Source organism: Mastacembelus armatus, chromosome 13 (assembly GCF_900324485.2).
Source record: "Mastacembelus armatus chromosome 13, fMasArm1.2, whole genome shotgun sequence".
Classification (NCBI taxonomy): domain Eukaryota; kingdom Metazoa; phylum Chordata; class Actinopteri; order Synbranchiformes; family Mastacembelidae; genus Mastacembelus; species Mastacembelus armatus.
In genome coordinates, this window is record NC_046645.1 from 1,189,658 (window position 1) to 1,214,793 (window position 25,136).

General features: G+C 44.1%; 3 protein-coding genes across 3 annotated transcripts; 2 read left to right on the top strand and 1 right to left on the bottom strand.

Moving 5' to 3' along the window:
• The first annotated feature begins 128 nt into the window (after positions 1 to 128).
• On the top strand, positions 129 to 8,143 carry LOC113133703 (kelch-like protein 12). Its single transcript, XM_026312567.1, has 5 exons — positions 129 to 592; positions 913 to 1,066; positions 1,287 to 1,365; positions 2,932 to 3,159; positions 3,266 to 8,143. Exons 2-5 carry the CDS (start codon positions 913 to 915, stop codon positions 4,749 to 4,751), a joined length of 1,947 nt encoding a protein of 648 aa, XP_026168352.1. The 5' UTR covers positions 129 to 592; the 3' UTR covers positions 4,752 to 8,143.
• Positions 8,144 to 8,439: 296 nt separating this feature from the next.
• Positions 8,440 to 15,151, top strand: slc5a2 (solute carrier family 5 member 2). The gene is made up of 15 exons (XM_026298801.2): positions 8,440 to 8,713; positions 8,842 to 8,913; positions 9,481 to 9,585; positions 10,060 to 10,119; positions 10,197 to 10,301; positions 10,379 to 10,484; positions 10,817 to 10,897; positions 11,452 to 11,681; positions 12,058 to 12,193; positions 12,378 to 12,485; positions 12,644 to 12,794; positions 13,138 to 13,306; positions 13,379 to 13,594; positions 14,268 to 14,397; positions 14,479 to 15,151. Exons 1-15 carry the CDS (start codon positions 8,615 to 8,617, stop codon positions 14,688 to 14,690), a joined length of 1,980 nt encoding a protein of 659 aa, XP_026154586.1. The 5' UTR covers positions 8,440 to 8,614; the 3' UTR covers positions 14,691 to 15,151.
• Positions 15,152 to 15,492: 341 nt separating this feature from the next.
• Positions 15,493 to 24,448, bottom strand: fbxo46 (F-box protein 46). Its single transcript, XM_026291982.1, has 3 exons — positions 24,043 to 24,448; positions 19,211 to 19,832; positions 15,493 to 19,126 (listed from the first exon to the last, which is right to left on the bottom strand). Exons 2-3 carry the CDS (start codon positions 19,691 to 19,693, stop codon positions 17,300 to 17,302), a joined length of 2,310 nt encoding a protein of 769 aa, XP_026147767.1. The 5' UTR covers positions 19,694 to 19,832; positions 24,043 to 24,448; the 3' UTR covers positions 15,493 to 17,299.
• Between the last annotated feature and the right edge of the window lie 688 nt (positions 24,449 to 25,136).

Consider the following 25,136-nt stretch of genomic DNA (forward strand, 5'->3'; position numbering starts at 1 on the left):
ATGTCCAAGTGTGAGCGGGAAATATTTTAGTTTAACCGGTCACAGGAAACGACTTCAGCGCCAAACTGCCGTCACGAGCCAAAGGTCAGCCAATCAGATAAACGGAAGTTGAACGTTGCGGTAATCCGGTTCAGACATGACAAGTGCGGCCGAGAGAAGCTGAACTCAGTCCGGGTCTTTTCTACATTTTTAGGCTTTAAAAACTATATTCTGCGCCGTTCCGCCGCCGAGCTGGCCCGGTTTGTTTAATACCATGCCGGGCTCGTACGTGATGCTCCGAGAAGCTTCTGTACCGGACGGAAATCGGTCCTTTGTCAGCTAGTTTGGTCCGTCAGTTAGTGGTGGTGTTGTTGTGCGGGGCGCTGGATGAGCAGCGAGTAGCCTGGTGCGTCTCCACCACAGGCCGGGACGAGTCTTTCGGCTGAGCCCGGAGACCCGGGTCAAGCAAACGTGAGCCGGGAAAGCATCTGCACGCTTCCGGTGGTTAACGGGGCCGTCGGATACGGGTAGCCGGCTGCAAAGTGCCTCATCAATTCCTGCTGAAAGTGAGACCCGAACAGCTTTCACGGTGGAAACGAGAAGAAGAGCAAAGGTAAAGGCTGAAAATGACAGCAGACCGATGAAGTCATGATGCAACACCTGGTATTATAACCCATGAGCCTTTTCCCATAATATAAATGGAAACAGGAGTAAATGTGTGGTCAACAGTTATTTGTCTGGGTGAAAATAAATCTGGTCAATGCTCATGTGCTGTTTATGAACCTTGTCTAGAAATAAGTCTTAACTACATGTCTATAACACATAGGCACAATTAGTAATAGCTCTTGAGTGCAGTGTTTAACCTGCATGTGTGTAATTATCATGTCTCACTGTGTGTGTGTGTGTGTGTGTGTGTGTGTGTGTGTACCTCAGATGAATGCTGTGCGTGGGGGCACAGTCACCTGGCGTCCCCAGCCATGGCAGGACGGGGACGGGGGAGGAGGGGAGCCTCTGTCGGACAGCGACTCAGAGGAGGAGGACTTCCCTGATGACAGCACCACCCCGCTGGGCGACTACATTACACATGGTAATAGGAACTCAAAAATAAATAAAAAAAGATAGGGGCTTGACTGCTTGACAGGATGTTTTGGTGATTTTGGAGATTAGTAGGATGATTCTTTTATCTTCATTTCAGGCAAGTGACAAGACAGAAATGGTGTAATCCTGCTTTTATCTCTACACTTCTGCTGGTTCTGATTCTTACTCACCCTTATCTCTGTTTTTCCTTCCTCTCTCTGCTGTTTTAGGACTAAAGCAGCTCCTGGATGCTCAGCAGCTGTGCGATGTTACTCTGCTTGTTGAGGGAAAGAAGTTCATGTGTCACAGGTACATCTGCCAGGGTCTATGAGCTGTACACTGATGGACACACACATACACAGAGAAGTCAAACAGACAGGGCTTAATATGATTTATAGATTTTTAGCCAATAATTTACTCTATAAAATGTCACATGATTTAATTTTTTTTTTCTGGTCACGCTAATTTCCTTATGAAATAAACCCGTAGTCATTTTATTTCTTCAATTGCTTAGAATAACACAATGCCTGTGTGAGACATAAAAGATAAAGCTTTGTAACACTCTTTGTACTGTTCGTTCAGTTGAAGGCCGGTGTTAAATCAGGGCTCTGAACTGAGGCAGCTGTTACACTGTGTCTCCAGTCATACACACAGATGTAGAAGAGGAAACTGATAGAAGCTGGAGCCCTGTCATGTTTTTGTATAAAACACAGCTAACAATTCTGAGACCATGGGCATTGTATGAGCAGTGAGAATTGTGTTTATTTAATTTGATGACTTAAGTTGCTGCTTTTATAGACCTTACATGAGGGGAAAACATGGAAACAAATTGTCTATTGGAGAGAAATTTGTGTTAAATATTTCCTAGAGTGTTAATATTGTGTGTGTTTAATCCTCCAGGCTCACAGGAAATACATCTTCATTGAATTTTCAGTCAGTTTCCAAACATTTGCTTGCATCAACTCCAATTATGCATCCAGAGAAAGAAAAAAATATCTAAATGTACAAATAATGACATATTCCAGTTGTACGTTGCTATTACTGTCATGCCTTAGAATCAACTATTGTTGCAGAATATATGATGGAAAATAAAGGGAACGGTTTTCATTCATGAACTTGGATAATTTAGCTGTAGGGGAGTTTTACTGATGGTCTTTCCCAGAGACTGTACAAAGCCACATTAGAGTCTTCAAGGTTGAATATGCAAAACACAGTTTATATGTAGTCACTCCATGAAGTTTCTCGCGTCCTTCTCTGGTCTAAAACATTATTGCAAGTAGAATGATTTGTTCTTTCCTCCCTTTTCCCTGTGCTGACTGACCCCAGGTGCCCCCATAATCTTTAAACAAGACATTGATTGTTTTTTTGTATTTTACTTATTGATGAGTTCATCTGAGAAGAACTGATTTAAAAAGAGAGACTCTATCCAACAATATGAAATCAAGGAAAGCAAGTAACTCCTCTCTTACCAAAAACCATCAGTTTTGAATTTGATAAATAACCTGAAAGATAAGAGAGCTATCCTTGATGTTGTGCTTATTGAAATGTTGATCAAATGAATAATCATTTCAGCACCAGTTACAACAGAGAACCCAGCAGAGATAAAAGGGTGAAGGAGGGGAGAGAGGAGGAAAAAGTAACTTGTGATAAAGCAGCTGTGATACAAACCAGTTTTGTTCCTGATGAAAGTGAGTTACGGCTTTGGTTTCAGATCAAGAGGCAAAAAGAGAAAGATGCCCTGCTGGTTTGCAGAAAGCTGTTGCTCTTTCAACACGTATTGAAACATGATTTGTGTAGACTTCTGCTCACATGTGTTCGGTGAGTTTGAGAGAAGCAGGCATCTAATATAGTACACCATCCCTTTTCTGTCCTCAGAGTCCTCTTAGCTGCTGTGAGCCCCTATTTTCGAGCCATGTTTACCAGCCCTCTGGTAGAGTCTCGCCTCACTGAGATCCGTCTGGAGGAAGTGACGCCCTCTGTGATGGAGACTGTCATCCAGTTTGTGTACACTGGTGAGGCTGGGCTGTCTCTGGACACAGCTGAAGATCTGTTTGTGGCTGCAAACCGGCTTCAGGTCATGCCCCTTCAAGATCTGTGTTCCAGGTACAGCTGCCATATGAGTGACAGATATTTTAAGTTATTAGACTTTGTAGTACAATCAGTCCTTCCCTTATTTTCTCTCCTCCGTCTCTTCGTCTTTTCTCTCCAGGTTTCTGTTTGAGCACCTCTCAGTGGATAACTGCCTGGGGATGTACTCTCTGGCTCGCTCTCACCATGACCAGCTGCTGCTGCGTGCCTCCCTGCGGTTGGTAGCTCAGCACTTCCCCAGGGTAGCCCGGCAGAAAGACTTCCTCCTACTTGACCATGGCACCTTAGGCAGCCTTCTGAGCTCAGACCGCTTGGGGGTGGACTCAGAAGCAGAGGTCTATGACGCAGCACGCCGCTGGGCTGAGCACCAACCTCTGGATCGCTATGCCCACATGCCGGCGCTGCTTCATCACCTGCGCCCGGGGCTGCTGTCCCAAGAAGAGAGTCGAAGACTGAGCCAGGAGTTGGGACCAGCTGCAGCTGGTGAGGGCCTTGGGGGCCCTCTGAGACCACGGGAGGGCATGTTTGAGAAAAAGATCGTCTGTGTGGACCTTACACCTCGGGATGATGAGAATTTAGCTACAAGAGACTACACAGTAGACTGCTTTGATCCTCGGACAGGAAAGTGGGAGAAGTTGGCACCGCTGGGTTCACTTGTTAGTCCCGGCTGCACGGCAGTGGGTGATAGGCTGTTTGTAGCTGGTGGGATCCTGCGGACAGGCTCTGTGTCTGCAGCTGTTCATGAATATGATGCAGTGTTGGACCGTTGGATAGAGCGGCCTTCAATGGTCCAGCCCAGAGCTATGCTAGGTCTTCTGGGCTGTGGAGACTCACTTTATGCCTTAGGTGGCAGCAACCGCTCAGCCCTGCTGGACTCCAGTGAGACCCTGGAGTTGAATACGTTACAGTGGGCTCCGGGGCCGCGGCTACCACTGCCTCTGCGCGCCTTTGCCTGCGCAGCACTGCGTGGACGACTTTACCTTCTGGGCGGAACCACGCTTGAACAGAACCGAGCTGTGGTCCACTCGGGCGTGCTTATTTATCACACCCTGACAGACTGCTGGACACGTGTGGCACTGGACTCCGGTGCCACATGTCTCGCTGGAGGAGTAGCAGTGCGAGGCGGAGTCTGTGCAATTGGGGGATACATGAGGGATACCACCAAGTTCCTGGATGGAAACTACACCAATCTGGAGACTTTAGACGCCACTGGGCGTGTGCTGTTTTTTAGGGAGGGCAGAGGGTCTGGGGTAGAGAGGGAGGTGACCGGGGGAGGGGTGATGGTCACTGCGGAGCAACGTGGGGGTGCAGGTGGTGGAAGTGACCGAGCCCCGAGCCCTGTGGTATTCCCTGGGCTACCACGGAGGATTGCAGCTGGAGGTGTGGCCAGGTGGAAAAGGAGGATTTATGTGTTGGGCGGTGAAAACGGCTCACGGTTCTATGATAGTGTGTACTGCTGGAAGCCCGGCTGGCGCAGCTGGGTGCAGAGACGTGAAAAACTCCCTGGGGATACTGGAGGGGTGAGCCAATTCGGGTGTACCACTTTAAAATTCCCCAAGAAACACATCCTGTCCAGACTGAGACTAGCCAAAGAAAACTGCAAGTAGGCCACCGACTAGCTCGACAGGGACCAGTATGACTGAAGTCAAGGCTGCTGTTCATGTGACACAGAGATGAGCTCTAGGCTGAGTTTGAATTAGCTCCTCCATGACCTCATGAAATGTTGGTCTTCAGACAAAATCACAAGGGAAAGACCATTTTATACATGTGGAGTGCAGCCACAGAGTAGGCCTATAATGGACTGGATTCACACAGATCTTGTGAAATTCACTATGGATGGTCAAATGTACAGGCAGAGAGCAAGTGGACCAGAAACTGGTTTAAAAACAGGCAATATGCACCTGAATGTAACCTAATCCACTAGTTGTCAGAACTGCAAAGTCCTTTGAGAGAGTAAAGGGCCTTAAAGCTGTAAAGCTTTCAGTTTTTTTTTGTTTTGCTGGTGTAATATTTGGTTAAATATGTCAATGATGTGAATTTTTCAGCAGGGTTTAGTTTACACACACACATTTCTGTTTAGGCTATGTTCCAGTGATTTGGCTAAACTTGCACCAGACAACCTTTATATTAGAGTCTGACACCTGGGTTCCACTCGGTACTTGGAAATGGAAGCGGCGATATATCGATTCTGTTGCAACGTGCTGATGCTTCTCTGAATGAAGGAATGTGTCCTTTGAGTAATTCTCAGAAAATGAAAGATTTTATGGTGCGCTTTGTGCTTTGGCACATTAGAGACTCATCATAAACATTTATGCCCATTTTCATTTGAACATAGTCAGAGCCTCTTTTTTCTGAACTAGTACACTGTCTCATAATAATATCTGCTGATTTACTTTCATAGAACTCCCAGTCTTTTAAATCTACTGTGAAAAAAAATAAAAACAGTGTTCATCAGGTTTGGGCATAGTTTAAACAACCACAAACCCTATGAATTACAAGTCTGTACTACAAAGTTTAGTGTACATTTTACTACTAAATTCATGAACCAGCAAGGAGAGGTACAACATGTTCTGTGTGTTTTAGGCTTAAAACTCAAAACTGACTAACTTGAAGACAGAACTGCTTCTCATCCCGTGAAAAAGTCTCCCTGTGCTGATCTTTCCGTCTCAGACTTTAGTTTAATCCCTTAAAACAGCAGAAAACCTACCAAAAATTTGGTACAACCTAAACATTGGTGCAAAATCCACCAACCTATCCAGAGTGTGGCATCACGTGTGTTATGTTTTGGTCAGAAATGTGTTTTTCAAGAGATGGAAACTATCTTTTTTTTAAATTTTTTTAATGTTTTGAATGGACCAAGTCAAAAAACTGGAGCATGGCTTTGGGGATGAGTGCAGATGGGGCTGGATGACATGAAAAAAAAAAACAAAAACTAAAAACCCCTTCCAACCTACCTACCTACCTTAATATGTAATAATTTAATATGACAAAATGGGTTTTAGAGACACCAAATCGCCTGTTAACACCTTCGGGGCCATTTTTTCTCAGCCAGAGAAGAAAATCATTCTGAGGAATACTAACCTACTAATTTCTTTGTGTTGTTATTTCTGACTACAAATCTGTGTGACGTCATTTACAGTAAGTTAAAGACTTGACTGAACAAATACAGGGAGCGTTTTTGAATATATGATAGTGTCATGCAGCCCTGTGTCAAGATGACTTAGCTTTGTGTCTGGACTGTTGCTCAGTTTAGCTTCTTTACTAAACACTTGACTTTACTTGATTCAGACATGTCAGAATTATTCAACTGCTCCTGCCATCAGACGTTTGAATGTGTTTGGCATGGAGGTTATGGGTAATCTGGACACATCTGCATTGCACATAATTTATTGAAGTTTAGTTAGTTTTTGTTTTGTTTTCGCTGCAGCATAGAAACCATGAGTGTCCGTATGCCGGCGCTGTACTATCCATTGAGACAAGACCAACAGGAGCAAATGTGTTTAGAGCTCAAGTGACTGAGGCCTTTAAAGTGCCTCAGTTCTTTAAATTCTGAAAAGCTCAGAATGTTTGAGCAGATGTGCAAGCACAGCGTTTAGCTGTAAGTTGTGATGTTTTTTTAAATTAAAATTAAACGAATGCAGATACTTCTGAGGGGAAGTGCAGTAGGAAAACACTGCCAGCTGTGTCTGAAATTACTGAACATCTGACATGAAAATAGGTTTCAAATTGAATAAAACCAGCAGTTGATTATTTTTGTAGTTTATTCTGTCAGGGCTCAGTTAACCTCGCCATCATGTTTTCATTACAGCACACCAGGTACTTGTTCTCTGACAGAACTGTAGAATTTTGAACATTGATGTAAGTACAGACTAGACAAAGAATCAGGATTCATGACGTGTTTCTGTTTAGCTTTGCTGAAGCAATAATTGGGTGATAGTTAAATTAGTCTGTGGCCATGTTCGTCTTATAATTCAGCTTTTCACCACTTTCCACTTGGTTGTTTTGAATCAACCAACCAATAGAATCAAACTTATTTCATAGCTTTCAGTCAAACCTCCTGTTTAGGACTTTCCAGACTCACTTGAGAACAAAAAGGTGAAACTTCCACAGCAGATAATTTTATTTCTAGTGAGCGAAACTCTCCAGTGACACACTTAACTTAAACCTTGTGATCTCTGCTTGTCTGTTTCAGAAACAATGGATGATACAGAACACTGTATCGTTTTGCTTTGTGAAATTAGTACAAAAACAATATTGCAGCATTTTTTTGTTCAGTGCCCTCAGGCAGGAGTGGTGATAGTGGGGTGTTGGTGCTGCTCTTTCCTGCCTGTTACCGTGCCGTTGCCATTAGCAGACGCTAATCACTCGGTGTCAGGTGGAAGTTGCTTTTGTTGGGTCAGAGCTTACTATGGCAGAGCAGATATTTAAAGCAACATGAAATCCTAGTGTTGGTTTTATAGTGAGGCTGCACTCCTGTGCTCAGCGAGGAGCCATGTTGTAGTAGTTTGAATAGTAAGCAGAACGTCTGGGCTCGTGACATTTGATGCTATCCACAGGATTCAACACTTGACAAGAGTTTTGTGATTGTGAAACTGACCAAAAAAATCCTTAAGTAGCAAAAATACTTATTCAGTTAGTTTTCACTAGTCCTGCACTTAATGAGGTTTTTTTTTCTGTTTCTAGAAATTAATGTTAGACTGTTTTATTTTCCATATCGGAATGATCACCCACAATCATCAAGTCGCTTTTCTTTTCCTTCGTGTGCTTTCAGCTTGTATGATGTGAAAAGTGATTGTGTGCGCATGCATGTTTTCTATGCCGAGGCGTAAATCTGTTCAACTCAAGCTCTTTGCACACATCCACACCCATGTGCTGTGTGTTTATTCAGAGAAGTAAAGCTGCCCTCATTTGTGCAATCTAATGAAGTTTGTGAATTGAAAGGCAAATGGATGTTTTGATGGAAGCAGTGCTATCAAAAGATTAAAGGACTTTTTGCTTACATGTTTTTAGTGGTGACTTTATTACAACTGTATGTGCACTTTGCTGGTCACTGATCAGACTGAGAAGCAAAGTTATACAATGCAGCAATGTGTAAACAATGAAAGAAGAAGACATATTAATCCAGAAAGTAAGTTAATATGTCCGTAGACAAAGGTTTTAGCATTTCTGGTTAATGTTTTCTTTGGGGACACAGATTGTGGCTGTTTGGGCATAAAAGACTACATGACTGAAACCTTGTTTTTCATGGTATGGTGTTAATAATTACTCTATTTAATAAACTGCTAAATCTGCTCATGTCGCTGCCGGTCAAAGTTCTCACTTGGACCGAGCACCACAGCTCTCCTGCATCACGTTATTTGATTTCTTGGGACTTCTTATATCTTTGTTTTTGTAGATAAGGGTGTTTTTGGGCACAAACCTTTTATTAGAAGCTGAGAATATATTGATTGATGCAGGTGTAAGTGGCACAATGGAGAATCCCTCATCAGACAACGTGACCATCAACAACCCAGCAGATATCACTATCATCATTGGATATTTCATCGTGGTCATCAGTGTCGGCATTTGGGTGAGTGTTAGTTTATGTGAGTAACTGAGTGTAATCATCAGGACATAGTGATGACTGAATAAAATATATATATGTCAAGTATAAACAGGAACAGGTAACACCACTAAACTGTCCTGTCTGTGTTGTAGTCAATGTTCCGCACCAATCGTGGGACGGTTGGAGGATATTTCCTGGCAGGACGGACAATGACCTGGTGGCCGGTGAGTTTATTGTGGAGCTAGACCGGTAAATACACCCTATAGGCTGATATTAGCTTATGAATACTAAGGCATAACAAAGATACATGTACTTTTGAGGCTATTTAGAAGTAGTGTCGTCATTTCAAGTTGCTTATGTTACGTATTAATGTGAATGAATATTTATCATCACTTGAATATTGATCTGAAAAGTCTAGTATGGTCCGACTCAGTATAATCGATCTACGTCAACTTTCAGGTAACTGGACTATTTTAAAGGATAGATCCACAATTTTGAAAGTCCGTCTTAAAACAATAGTCAAGTGCTCATGTGGATGCTGACACAGTTTTTGCTGTAAACATTCCCCTGATGCTGGATATTAAAAGATCCCTCCTAATGTGCTTTAAATGTACGTAATGGGGGACAAAATCCAGTTTCCCCTGCATTTGAGCCAATATGAGACTTCCATCCAAATTAGATAAAAATCAAATGAATTCTTTTTCCTGCAGAATTCTCTTTAGAGATTTCTTAATGGCCGGTAAGAAATCACTGTAATGTTTCCTCATTGCTTTAATGCCTTCGTTTTGCAGGTTGGTGCGTCTTTGTTTGCCAGCAACATTGGCAGTGGTCACTTTGTGGGCTTGGCAGGCACTGGAGCAGCTAGTGGCATCGCGGTGGGAGGGTTTGAGTGGAATGTAAGAGGGACTGTATATCAACTCTACATATCTATATATCTGTACTCACATAACATTAATCACCACTTTAAAGACTGGACTGATAGATGGAGCATACAGCATCTTATTTACAGTAGCTCATCTCGATGGTGATTCAGAGTGGACTGCTAGAAGGCATGGTCTAATACAGGGGGGTGCTCAACCCTGGTCCTCGAGGGCCACCGTCCTGCCCTACCCCCTGATGATTACCTGAATCAGGTGTGCTCAGCCAATCACAAGCTGGAAGATACCATCTCAGATGAGGGTGGAAGTGGAGAAAGACAAAATAAACTGGTACCTTCCAGCATCTGATTGACTGAACACACCTGATTCAGGTAATCAGCAGTGGGTAGAGCAGGGAGTGTTGGAAAACAAGCAGGACAGTGGCCCTTGAGGACCAGGGTTGGACACACCTGGTCTAACGTATCACGTGTTATATGTTGTTTAACGTGTCAGGCTCTGTTTATCGTGCTGCTGCTGGGCTGGCTGTTTGTACCTGTCTACCTCACAGCTGGGGTAAGTAGTCCTGGCTCAGCAGGTTTACTGTCAGCATCAAACGTGTATCATTCACTGTATGTGATGTGCTGTATTAGGTGATCACGATGCCCCAGTACCTGAAGAAGAGGTTTGGAGGGACCAGGATCAGCCTGTACCTCTCCATTATCTCTTTGTTTCTCTACATCTTCACCAAGATCTCAGTGAGTCATTGTCTGCACAGTTAGAGGAACATACTGTGTCTCTGTTTCTTCTCTACAGCCTCCCTCCCTCTCCATAGGTGGATATGTTTTCAGGAGCTGTGTTCATCCAGCAGGCTTTAGGGTGGAACATCTACGTGGCCGTCATCGCTCTTCTGTTAATCACAGCCTTGTACACTGTAACGGGTATGTGTGTTTGTGTATTAATATGGACCCTGTTCCATGAAGGGGCCCTCGAAACTAAACATTTTAACAGATGATCTCTGTGGCAAACGGATGTGAAGGCAGAGATGCTTTAATGAAAATGTGTGACTGGTTGCATTGTGGGAAAAAAGATTAGGATGAAGTGTTTGAGGCGGATTGATCCACACTACAGACAAAAAGCCCCTCATGCTTCAGTTTTAACCATTATTTGTAAATCTGTCACACAAATCTGTCGTAATTCCCACAGCGTAAAGGAAAAGCACCACTGTTTTAGTGGAATATCCCTTTAAATGTCACAGTGTGTGTCTTACCAGGCGGCTTGGCTGCGTTGATGTACACGGACACAGTTCAAACCTTCGTCATCATTGCCGGAGCCTTTGTCCTCACTGGATTCTGTAAGTACAAATTTGACTAAATCATATTTAATCATCCAATAGATATTTTTCCTTCTGTTATGTTTTTGCCTCCTGTCAGTACCTCCAGGTCTGTATTAATGTGTGTCCCTCCCCAGAGCAAAGAGACTAACTGAGGTCACTAATCATTAATGTCACAGCAGCAGTGTTGAGTGTGTTTATGCTGCAGAACCACAAAGCTCACCACCTTCAGCTGACACAACAACCTCACTGGTTTGGTTTCTAAAAGGTCAACACATTATCAGAGTCCACTCATAGTGTGAAGTCGAACAAGTAGGCAGACGAGGTAAAAGTAGGAAATTAACCAGCGCTGAAGGAAGAACAGCTTCATCCTGTTGTGAATTGGTGATCCAATGAACTGATATGCTGACTCAGCAGCTGACTCATAGCTTCAGTATCACACAACATGCTGGACTATTGAGCTGGACAAATATAGAATACTTCTTTTTTCATAATCAGTCTACATGGAGAAGTACGACGCAAAAATATTCCTTTTCTATAATTTGTCTGACCCTTTTCTCTCCCCTCCCCTTTAGCCTTTGCTGAAGTAGGAGGTTACAACTCTCTGCTGGCCAAATACAGCTCTGCTGTGCCAGCTAACTTCTCTTCAATGGACCCCCAGCGTTACAACATCTCCCAGCAGTGCTACACCCCCAGACAGGACGCCTTCAGCCTGCTGAGGGACCCAACCACAGGAGACCTACCTTGGCCTGGGGTGTTGTTTGGGATTGCTATAGTGGGAGGCTGGTACTGGTGCACTGACCAGGTGAATGTCACCTTTGATGCTCCAATAGTGATCAAATTAGCTTTACCATGTGAGTAAGGCAGTAACTAGTCTCCATGGAGAAATAAGTAACACCAGATAAGTCATTTTTGAGCTTTTGCATAGTTATTGGCAGTGATTAATAATCATCCTGAAAAGATATAAAATGAAGTATTTACATTATAAAAGTCAGTCTCACAGTTTGGCCTAAGACCCTTCAAACCTCAATCAGGTTTAATTACATTTAGTGACCTCATGCACCTTTACCCAACCTTAAAGTACAAATAGTAGACTTTAGAATGAAAGGACTCCATTCATACGTTTAATATAAGGAAAACTGTATTAAAATTACCTTCATCCCATCTGTGGGTTTGTCCAGGTGATAGTCCAACGGTGCCTTGCAGCTCGTAGTCTCACCCATGTAAAGGCTGGCTGCATCATGTGTGGCTACCTTAAACTGCTGCCCATGTTCCTCATGGTGTTCCCCGGCATGATCAGCAGGGTCCTCTACCCAGGTGCATGGCTTCACTTCTATCAAAAGACACACTCAACGTGACTGTTACTGTACCACTACTGTTATCTATGAGTTATGTATGAGTGGGTTAGGGTGATACGGTTAAGGTTATGGGGATAGGGTTAGAGTTGGGTTAGAGGTCATCTTTATCTTTACTTTGTGTGTCTGTTTCTATTCACCTGCAGATGAGGTTGGCTGTGTGGTCCCTGAGTTATGTAAGCAGGTGTGCGGGACAGAGGTGGGCTGCTCCAACATTGCTTATCCTAAACTAGTAGTGTCAATCATGCCAAACGGTAAGCACACAACGACTCCCTTTAAAGAAGATGAAGGAGAAGGAAAATTTCTCCTCCCTTCCCATCCTTTTCCCATCTCTACCTTTCTTCCTGTTTTACACTCTTCTCTGGCTCCCTTTCTTCTTTCACCCATCGTCCTTCCTGCTGTGTATCTGCAGGGTTGCGAGGTCTGATGCTGGCTGTGATGTTAGCTGCCCTCATGTCCTCTTTGGCCTCCATCTTTAACAGCAGCAGTACTCTGTTCACCATGGACATCTGGACTCGCATCAGGCCACAGGCCACAGAGCGAGAGCTCATTGTTGTAGGCAGGTAAATGGATTCTAAGTATTGGATTCTAAGTAAATGCTGCCTATCCTAGACAATGACATTGACACTGCTTAGGACACTTTAGGACTTGTCTGATGTGACTCTTGAAGGTCAATATTTTAAATTTACATTATTTTTTGCATGGAACAGGCCAGTAGCTAATATTCTGTACCATTAAATATGAAAATATTCTTTTTTCTTTGTTGTATTCTGGATATCAAATAACCTAACTCAAGCAATATGTATGAAGTGTGCCCCGTGAAATGCCTCAGGATAATATATACAATAATAGTTGTATTGTAAATTGACATGGCTAGGTTTTCTGTATTTTCCCTCTTCTCTTCAGAATCTGGGTGCTGTGTATCGTAGCCATCAGCATCTGCTGGATCCCAGTTGTCCAAGCGGCCCAGAGTGGTCAGCTATTCGATTACATCCAGTCAATCTCAAGCTATTTGGCTCCCCCTATTGCATCTGTCTTCCTGCTGGCTGTGTTTGTGAAAAGGGTCAATGAAATGGTGAGATGGCATCTGCATACAGGTAACATGTGATCATGTCAAGTTTCATTTTCTGTCTGCGTTCACCTCCAGGGCGCGTTCTGGGGCCTGATAGGCGGTCTGGTGATGGGCCTGTGCCGGATGTTGCCCGAGTTCTGGTTCGGCACTGGCAGCTGTATTTTCCCTTCTTACTGCCCCTTTTTGGTGTGTGGGATCCATTACCTCTACTTTGCCATCATACTCTTCCTCTGTACATCAGTGCTGGTGCTGCTGGTCAGTTACTGCACTGAGCCTATAGACGATCAACATGTAAGTGACTTGCACCTTAAATCCTGTATGTTTGTGTACACAGTTTAATACTGTATAATCTCTCAAAAAATAAAACAGTGACAATGTCCATGTCCATGACATGAAAACATAATTACTGATCAGGAGTAGTGGCTTTAACCCTTTACTGCAATGTGGTCACTATAGTAGACAGCTATTTAAAAGCTGTTTTCTTGTATGTGCATGAGATTGTGTAGTTGGACATCACCCACTACAGTGGACACTAGTGTGTCATCCAATATTCTGTGACCCACTGGTCCCCCACTGTAAGAAAAAGCTGGCTAACAGGAAGCCAGAAACCCTCAGCAGCTTTAGGAGTAGGAGGGATTTTGCTTTGCACTGAACAGTGTTAGAATTAGTTCAAATATATAACACCTAACATTTTTAAATATCATTTCATAGTTTTTACGTATATATTTTTTTCTGTTTTGTGAAGTCGTTTCTTCAGTGAAAAAATTAAAGACATGCACTCTTACCTGAGTGGACATGCTGTGATGAAAGGCATGTAAAAAAAAAAAAAAAAGGTTTTGTTTTTCAAGCCCAGAGGGAAAAATTCTGACTATAGCTTTAATTACTCATGCATGAAAGGGTTAATATAAAATTCACAAATAGCCTGTTTTTGTGCCTTATGAGATTGAGCTCATTTCCCCTCCAGCTCCACCGTCTAGTGTTCAGCCTGCGCTACTCCAAAGAGGAGAGGACGGATTTGGACGGTGAACAAGAGGAAAAAGCGAGGAGAGCCCTGAGGGAGACTCAGGAGAGGACGAGGGAGAATAATTACACAGGTAAGACAGGAACTCATATGCACAAAGATAGAAAAATTAAACATACACCTACGTAAAGTACTAACTCTTTCTCCCCTTCAGTGGCTGAGGAGGAGGAAAAGTCTGGTATCTGTCAGCTGGTTAGCCGTCTCTGTGAAGGGTCCAAGGGCTCCCAGGATCTCAACCAAGAAGCACCTGAGGCTACAGAGCAGATGCCTGACATTAGTGAGGACCCTGTGTGGAAACATGCTGTGGATGCTAATGCTCTCGTTATGATGGCTGTGGCTGTTTTTCTGTGGGGATACTACGCTTAGAGACATCTTGTTCCTACCAGAAAGTCGATGTTAAATTTCTATCTCGATTTAATTGGACAATCAGTTTTCGGCAAGTCCACGTTAAAACAACTCAAAGATAAATACAGTAGTGCTGCCATCTGTTGGTGGTGACTTTTCACTACACTGCATGTGACGATATCTCTCACAAAAGTCAAAATAATCATGCAATTGATCTTTTTTTTTTTTTTGAGAGAACTAGAGGTTGTGATCCATCACTGCATGTCTCAGCTTTTAAAGTGCACCTGTAATGCAGACCAAAAAGGTTTTATGACGTTAGAATGCCATTACTGTATACCGTTACATGTTGATTCAATCACAAGTCAATCTTTGCCTGCTGGCAGCAATCAAATGAAGGTGTGAGACAATAAAATTACATATTTTGAAGCCAGGTAAAGTGCAAACTCAATAAAGCCTCAAGTAGCTATAAGATTTGTATCAAAGTTTGGCTCAAGAAATGAATGGAAACAACACCCACCTACACACTTCTGCAACACTAGAATACTAATTAATACTCAAGTATTCAAACTGTAGGGCTATGTGCATTTTAGTAAAGTGTAATCAAAAGATTGTCATTGTTGAACAAATATTTGGTGGTTAAAGCAGAAAAATACAGGCACTGCTGTTTTTTTTGTCCCATATACTCTTGAAAGCTGTTACTTCTGTCAGACTGAATACAGCTCTGCTAAGTTTTCCTCACATTTGAAAGGAGAAATGATTGATGTGAGTTTCAGTCCTGGTATTTATCTATCACACATCACACAAACCAGGAAGTAATTTCCAGTTTAAACCATCACTTCTGTTTTATTTAAGCAGATATTTCCCAATAGCATTGTACACGTCTGGAACCTACAGAGTTCTCCCATAACTATCACCATAATCATCTTTCCACCTCCATGCAGAGTTTCAGCATCATTCATCACATCAATCTTAAATGTCCAGTCTGTCAGCTTCTAAGGGTGGTGGGGGGGGGGGGGGTGAAAAAGCAAGGGAGAGGAGGGAAGAGCAAGAAAGGGTTTTTTTTCCCCCCAAGAATGAAGAGTCAGAGCCATCACCAGGCACTGGTCATCTTACAATCCCACACAAAGAGTCATGGGTGGATCCAACACAGCTGGACAGAGTCCATCGAGCATCTTAAACTGCGCCACTTACAGGGTCCTGTGCAACTCCCAATACTCTTGATCATCTGTGAGGTATCTGACGCCTCAGTCTCCTGTAGGGTGGGTAAGAGGTAGGGGGGCTTTTAAGGCTGGAAGCTGGTGTGGAGTTTCTGCAGTTCGTGGATGTTTGTTTCACCTGCTTCAAAGCATGAATGACAGCTTTGGCAAACACTGCCCTCTGTGGAATCGGAGGACGGAGGGGAGGAGGAAAGGAAGAGAACTGGGGCGAGGGGGGTTAAAACAAAGAAGTATTTAAAAAAATACATCTTTGCAGGTTGAGTAGACCAAAGAGACAGACCGATACAGGGAGAACACAGTCCTCAAGAATAAAAGCAGACAACAGCATTCTGACACACACCCCAATAAAAGAGCCAAAAACTAAACAAAACAAAACGGCAAACAAGCAAGTCAATCAAACCATTCAAAGTGACATCAGGCCTTTCCAAAGTGACATCAAGTTTCTCTTTTTCATCCCATTCAATCCCACTGCACTAATCAACAAAGTTCATCTCCCATAATTCTCTGTAAACCAGAGTACGTGATGGTCAGCAAGGTTAGGGTCCACTCTGAAACAATGACAACAGATCTCAGTGGCCACGGGGCCTGGCCAGTATGGAGAGACTGTATCATTAACCAATGGTATGGCTATTTCAGAAATAATATTAGCAACACAGGCAATGATTTCAGCAGCATTATCAGGGGACTGATCAACATAGTACAACGTTACAGCACATTCAGAGAAATAGAAACGCATGGTACAGGACAGGTATAAATGGCAATCTTGTACAAAGGAAAATCAAGTTTGCTTTATACAATCACATTTCCAAAGCAACGCTGAACATTCAGCCACTGAAAAGTTGTACACCTGTTGGACTCGGTGCAGCTCATTCCTTGAAGCACCATTGTACAGCTAACTGGAAGTTTGCGATACCATAAGAACATGAAACAAGTACTGGAAATAGTAAGCAGGGTCTGGGGCATTACATTTCTATGCGTCACTTTATGAATGCTAATCTCAATCAAATACACTGCAGAGTTTTCACATGAATTACCTAATAACCATGTATGGAGTTAGACAAAAACCCAAATGACTAAGAGGCAAAAGAGGGCTGACTGACAGCAGCAGGAGGGGACCCCAACCCTGGTATGCAAACTTTTAAAAGGTGCCACTCTAGAGCACAGTGGGGGACAGAGGGTTTGATCAAAAGGCAAGGAGAGCGACACACCTCTCTTCCTTCTTTACCTCTCAACCTCCTTCCACTGAGGGCAGGTATGAGAAAGGAGTGCTGGAGCAAAGAAAAACTCAAGTTCAGGAGTGCTAGATTCTCTTTGTTTTCCCGTTTGTCCTCTGAAAAAGAGGTAAAAGGGGAGAAAGGAGGAGGTACACAGGAGGAGATGAGAGTAGAATGTGTGAGGTGTACTCTTTCCTCTCTACCTGGCCTCCTCCCTCCTGTCCTCCCTCTTAGAGCGGATGGGCTGAGAGCCATCAGCAGGTTGCTGGACCCAGTTGTTATCATGGAGTCCAACACGGCAGCCCGGTGTGTCCTTATCTGTACGTCGGCAGCACATCCAGTATGAACGTCCATAAGGCAGGTCGTGGTGGTAAGGTTTGGGGTGCCAACGGCACAAGGAAACGTCCCCGCGTTCATATTGCCGCTTACACTGCTTGCAAGGGTCATCCTTGTAGAGAGGGTCTTGATTCCAGCGTGAATCCACTGCCCGCACCCCATATGTCTCAATCAATGCCTTGAAATAGTGGCAGGTGCACTTGAGGGCTGCCAGTGAGCGTGTCGGCAGATAGCTGAAGATGTTCACCATAATGTGGTCGGGCAGCAGCAACATGTACTGGCGGGGTTCAAGGAGGCGCTGAATCTGAAAGCGAATCTCCAGGAAATCATGGGACACATGGCGGTAGAGACGACACAGCGAAGGGTCTGAACAGTCCTCTCCAACACCTGGAGAGTCTGGTCGAGTTGCCCGCTCCCCTGATCCCAGTGTCCCCCCTGCCCCAGGACCGTTGTTGTTGGCACAGTCCAAAGAACACATTCCTGACCCAGTACCTGGGCTTGTTCCTTTCACATCTTCCTCTGAGCCCCGAGGGGGCTGTAGGAAGAAGAGCTGTCCAGGGGGGGGATCATCTGATGAATGGTCAGTGGAGCTTCCTACGCCCCCACCACTCCCCCCCCCACTAGGCATAGCCAAACACACCGTCTCCTCCTGCACATTCTCTGTACTGTCCTTGCCATAAAACACACACTGGTCCACAGCACCCGTCACCACCACCTCCACATGGAAGCCAGTTACTCGCTCCCTCCCCACATTCACAGATTTCTTCTCCCCAGATGAAAGCTCCTGGGTTGCATCTGGGCTGCCACAAGCTGGCCTGTCCGGGTGATGGTGATCTCCATCTGTTTTGGGGGCAGCAGTTGTGGCGGCAAGCAGGAGGCTGCTGGGGTCTCTTGATGAGGGACTGACGAGCTGATAGAGGTCACAGGTAATTTTCTCTTTGGACCTGGCTGCTGCCTGGTTACCCCCACCACCACAGCTCATAAACATACAGCGAGACCTGCCAGCTGGCTCCAACTGAGACCGCGGGTCCAAATTTGACACTCGGAAAGCTATCCTAACCTCACCGTGACTGTGACTGGGGGGTGGAGGAGGGGTTACAACACCAGACTCTCCTCCTTGTCTACACGGCCTTTCTCTGTCTCGATTAGAGCACTCTGTTCCTGAACCAGTGCCAAGATGGAGCCTATTCTCCAGGTTTTGGGACTCAAAGTGTGCAATGGCCTGGGCTACTCTGCATGACTCCTGCTGCTCCTCCAGCTCCTGGTCTGTCTGGATGGGAGATGATGACTCCTTGGCCTCTTTGGAGGGCTGGCCATTTGAACTGTCTGAAACAAACACCATATGTGCAGGGTCTGACACTGTGCCCCGAAGTAGAGTGTGCTGGTGGGGGGCAAGAACCTGACTGGGAGTGGTAGAAGGGGGCTGGTGGTGGTGGCTCCCATGAACAGCAACAATCCCCTGGAGGGCCATGGCGGTCCTCTGCTCAACCAAGGCAACCATCTCTGCCACCGACAGTAGGTCCGTTTCATTCACCCCTCCTAGTGGTGGCTCATCGGCGCTAGAAGGTGCAAGGGAGGAGTCACGGCTAAGGTGTGGCTCTGAGGACTGGGAGCGTGTAGGAGGGTCATAGGAGGAGCACCGTCTTCGTCTTTTGGCTTTACTGCAATCAGTTGCCCAGTTACCTTTAACCTGTAAAGAAGAACAATAATTCATATTTAATTGAAATAATAAAAAAATGAAACTTCACAAATTACTGCTGCACATACTGTTTACCTTCATGGCGCTGGGTCTGGGCTGACCTGCTCCACTGAACTGGTGTGCAACAAAAAAGGCAATCTTCTCCTTGGTGTTGCCTGGTTTAATAACATACCAGGTATCTAACAGCACACGGCCATCTTCACACTGGGACCCCGAAGAGGGAAGTGAAGAAGGGGCTGTGGACTGTGGAGGGACCTGGCTCTGTGTTACGGAGCTGGTGTCAGGCTCCGGTTCAGGTGGAGTGTTCTCTGAGCCCACATCCTCTTCTTCACCACTCTCTTCCTGCACCCCAACTATCATCCCTCCATCTTCACTTCCATCCACTGTCCTTCTGGCACCTGGAGAGGCCTCAGCCTTGCAGAGGGAGGGGGAACCTGCCCCACCACCACCACCTCCACCACTGCCCCCCGAACCTATGCTCCTAGCTTTGTTCTGGGAGTAGGTGCCAAAGGGGCGTGGGCACCACAGCCGGATATGGGAGAAGGTGTCTCGGTCCATCAGGATGAGGACCACCGGGGCATATCTGCATCTACGCTGGCCAGCAAACTCCCCAAGTCAGAGCTCTCATTGTTGGCTCCCTGTCCCAGCGCCAACCCGATGGGCACTGTCAGGTCACCAGCAACACTGGGCATACAACCTGCATCAACAGTAAATAGAGAGATGAGAGGAAAGGGTGGAGTACAGGCAGGAAGGAGGGAAGGAATGAGAGAAAAGAGAAAAACAACAGTGAGATAAAAGTTCAGTAACTGAAAACAGTTTATCAGCACTACAGCAACAATCCTCATCAGTGCCAGGATCAATTCAATCAATCAATGACCAACTGAGGCTGTACTGAATACCTGCCTTGAGCTACAACTGAGACAGGATGTTAGCATTGAGCATTAGCAACACAGCCACTAGACTGGAAAGAACAGAACTACCATGATACTACTATCTGACCTTATCACAAGTGGCCTGCCTCCTACTCTGCTCGAACTCAATTAGCAATTACATTTGCTACTGTGTACCAAGATCACCTCCCAGGCTTCAGAGCCTCTAAATCATATTAAAGGGATTCCATTTCAGGTTTAGTGTGTCTGCTGGCAGATGAAAGGGACGAAGGATGGAGCACAAAAGCTCCAAATGGACCCGCCTCTCTCTCTCTCTGCTCCTCTCCTGCTTCTCAGTGCTTCAAAGAGGACTTGCTTAATAGGAGGCAACACAGGGAGGAGCATGCAGGCATATGCTGGATTTATTTTTAGCAAACAGCAAAAGGGGGTGGGGGTAGTAGTGAAAATGCTGTAGCTGTCCTCACCCCTTTCTCCCTGCCAAAGAGCCAATGTTACAGATTGGGGGGGGGCCCTTTCGTCCACCCAGTGTGCTTTGCTTCTGCAGCTATGCCAAGGGCTGCTGGGGCTGCCAGGAACGTGCCGGCATGCTTAAGGGAGGCAATGGAGTAACATGCTTGGCTCACAGCTGATCTTGAACTCATAGTTGCACTTCATTTGTCACTCCTGAGCTGTTCTCTTTGCAGATACCTTTTATGCATTATATATGAACATATAAAACTGTATTCAATGATTAAACTGGACAAGACTTTTCATGTCAATTTCTGATCTAAAATTTCTCATAACCTTCAACAAACCAGTGAACATCAATATTAGTTCCCCAGTAGTTTTACTGCTCCAACACATCATAAAAAAATATATCCAAAAGTTTAATGTTGATAGATTTAAGATGTTCATCATCACCTCAATATACACCATTGTGATCATACAAAGTACAACCACGTGGATATGCACTAGCCATGCTGTCTTAGCATCTGTGTGTTAAATTGTAATGATGTTCCGGACCAACTAAGAATGTTCCGAAATTTAGATAAGGTGTTTTTATCCCACAGTATCCCATTTTCATTATACTGTTACTGACATTCCCAGGTATCATGCTGAGTTTTGTTGTAGTCTATATATTTTAATCTTAATGACAATATAAGTTATCTTTCTGACAGACTGAATGGATGGTGCCTTGTACATATGAACTAATGGAATGGCTCAGAGAGGTGCAAAAAGAAAACACCACCCACACAATGTGGTGAACCAATTCAAATGCTTCCTCTATAATCACACAGCAACAACTCAGCTAAGAGGAGGCAGATTATACTGTTGTGAGAAAAAAAAAAAGAGCTAGAGAACCTTTTTGTGCTGCCCTTTCTCTCCATGATCCTTTATAGCTCTCTCCCACTCACTGCATCATACAATCTATGTCTCATGACAGATTGGACGGTATTATAACAGGGGCCAGAAGAGTCTGCCCACTGCAGAGTTCCAGTCCAAAGTGACACACACAGAATATCAGCCAGCTTAAACTACAGACCAGAATTATTACCTCTCACTTTATCTATATCTGCAATTAAAGGGGAAAAAAAAAAAAAAAAAAAATCTCTTCTTCCCCCTCCGTGGGGTTGTTTAGTAGAGCCAACATTATCTTAACTGATATTGTTGTCAGATGACTGAACCAAGTATTTAATAGTGCATAAATGCCACTAGTTAAACAAAGTGAACGACAATTTTTGCATTAGTTCACAGGCGCTGTTGATCAAATCCCTGTTTCATGCTTGAGATGCCATCCTGTCAACAAAAACATTTATCACAATTCAACCCAAGCTTAATCTTTTGGAAACGCTTTATCTGTCCACAGCCACTATTTTCTGATCCTACTCACTTCCAAAGGTGCTTTGTGGAGGTTAGGTGGCAGGTGTAACACTATACAATACAATGCAAGTCAATGCAACATGTCACCAAAACAAACAACTAAATAAGACACTTAAAACATGTAGATGTACATGTAGACACTTGTAAGATATGTCTTTCTGAAACCTAACATACACTATCTCTCATCCAGACTCAGCGTGGAGAGTCTAATTCAGGTTTCAGTACTGCACATTACCCCCCAAAAGTCAGTTTACTGGGCTACTTTGATTGTTTGTTTTTTTTTTACCCCTCTTCTTTTGAAAGAGTTTCTGTAAATGAAGGCTTGGAGGCCCAGGTTTGGTTTTAAGCATTCTGCTTCAACCTAATCCTTCAAATCCTGTCCCAGCACAGTGGCAGCCAGCAACACTGCAGCAGCACTACAGTGCTGGAAACTGCATCATTGGGTACCAAACCTGTGTGACAGATGACCACACATAAGATGAACTATTTAAACTACATACATGCACATTTTGCCAATAAGACAGTGTGCCTATATTCTGATTTCTACGTTTTTCAAACATAGTGCAACATGTCAAGATTTACAAATGGCTTTCTTATTGTTCTGTGAGTCGAATACCTGTGGCTTATCTGTGGTCTGTGCAGTTGAAATGTGGATATCCAGATAAAAATGAATACACAACTGCACAGAACATATACACACAAATGTATTGATCTGTTCATAATCACTACCCTGATGTTTGCATAGTGAGAGATTGACAGGTGTATCCATTACATTAAAACTGAATTTCTGCTGGAATGGGTCATTTCCCTATACAAATCCAGACCTTCACTCTCACCAGGATGATGGTTTCACTAGGGTAGGTGCAAACAGTTCAGAAAACACAATTTAACTAGTTGTATTAGCAAATGGTGCACAAAGTTTGGAATTTAAAATTTTAAGTGGTTTTACCCAAATCATCTCATAGGTCTTAGGCTACTCTCACTAAAGTCAGCCTCATTGATGTGAAACAGTGGGACTCCAACTCAGCCCCCTCATACTATCTTCCAGCTCTCCTGCACTACGTTTCACAGCATTTCTGCCAGACAGCCAAAAGCTAACAAATGATAATGAAGCATGTCAAAAAAAAAAATCTTTGCACAATCTCCCTCTATGCATGTGCAGCCTAAACAATGCAGCAGCAGGGCAGCTCCAGTGCAAACTGCCAATAGACAATAGTGTTAAGTGCGTCACTCCAGCAGTTTGCCCAGGAATTATATCAGGAGTAGCTTCCCTGACTGGACACCCAGGGAGAGTGGCTGATTGGGCTGCAGGTCTGTGAGCCTCTGCACGTTTGTCACAAGCTACACAGACTTTTGATAATACAATCACAAAGGCCACTGTGTCCACACACAGTATATAATCCTACCTGAACATGTGAACGAACGAGCTATACCAAAACAGATCGCACTCTATGCAAGTGAGCTGCTTCAAGCCCAACAAAAGCGAAACATTATATTTTAATATGGTGCAGGATCACTCTAGTTCCATTCTGAGTTGTGTTATGCAGTGCACCAATTTAGTTATCATTTATTCTAAATATCACAACACACAATAAAACACAGGATCTCTCAATACTTGGTATTTACTGTGAATCAAATTTCCAAGTTAAAAGCTAAGGCCTGCAGGTCACTTCATCATGTTTTAGATAACCTTATAACCTGACAAAACAACCGGGAATACTGCCAACTTCTGTAGTGACAACCTGCGAGTGTGGTTCTACAAAAACACCATAAATATTGGCGACAGTATTCTTCCGGTTACAACTTTAATTGCAGCGATCACCTTTGAACGCCTGGTAGATTGTCTGACTTACCCAATAACGTTAGCTGGTTAACAAGTAGCAAACACTAACAGCTAGCTTACAGAGAGTCAAGCAATATGTTTGAGAGATAAGCTACATCTAGCTGATATGTTGTTTAACTAGGTCTAAACCAACTACGGTCCCACAAAGAAATACTTCATCCATTTAATTCATGAGTATTTACCTAAACAGAGCCGTCATTAACGTTAGCTAACGAGCTTGCTAACTGGGTAGCACAACTTTACCTGCATAATAACATGACTTGCTAGCAGGCTACCATGGTTAAAAAATAACCTCAACGTTAAATTCAACTCACCTTTGCCGTGTGGATCTCAACAGACAACCCCCTCGACTTGGAAACTGTCGATGACAAAGTGTTTCCTCGCCGTATTTCCCTCTGCCCAGAGCAGTTTGTTTGGTAACTATCCGTGTCCACGTAGCTAAGCTAGCTCACTCGCCTGCTAACGTCGACATTAGCCAGCAGCTAATTTCCAGGATCAACCTCGTCAAGCGGCGGCTGCTGTCGAAGCCCGTGAACCTGTCAGTTGTCTGAAAACTGTCTCACTGACTCTTCGCCTTGTTAGGACTCTCAGCAGTCGCTCTCGCACTATCTATTTGGAAGTGACACAAGCTTTTACGGTATGTTCTCGGGGATACCAAAATAATCAGTGTGAAAACGACAGGAGGAGGAAGGCCATCTTGTTGACAAGCAGCTGCATAAGGCCCTCAGCCAATAGCAACGCAGAGTCGGTGGTGTGCCCATATATGGCGTCCGCTCAGGCCCCTCCCTCCCGCTGCCCCCTCACGCACGCACCCGCTGGAGCACAACGTAAAACCCAAAGGTCACTGTGCCAAAGACAGGTGGGAAATCACACACACACACACACACACACACACACACACACACACAACAGGTATATTTGCACTCGTCCTGCACTTGTATATGCAGGTTTTGCTCAGTGTGTATTACCATTCTCTATCTATTTCATACAATAGGCCACATGTCTTTATGTTCCTTCACTAATATTATTGTGCAACATGTATTTCAGGGGCGGTTCTAGGATTTCATCCTCAGGGGGGCTTAGCCCTCACGATTGATGCTGATAACACTACCTACCTTCTATAACCATCTACGCGTCTGACATACAGCACAAGCCGTTGCACTTCTAAGGATCATCATCTGCAGAATAGCAAAGAGAATTAAAAATAAATAAATACTAAAAAAACTCTGGCCTTTTTTTTTAAATTGACATGTCCTGCATTTCTTAGTTATTTTCGTTTTTATTTTAAAAAGTAAAAATTATACTTTTAATAAATTTTTATAATTGATCATTTTAGGGGGGCTGAAATGACAGACAGAGGGGCTAAAGCCCCCCTAAAAAAGGGTTTAGAACTGCCCCTGGTGTATTT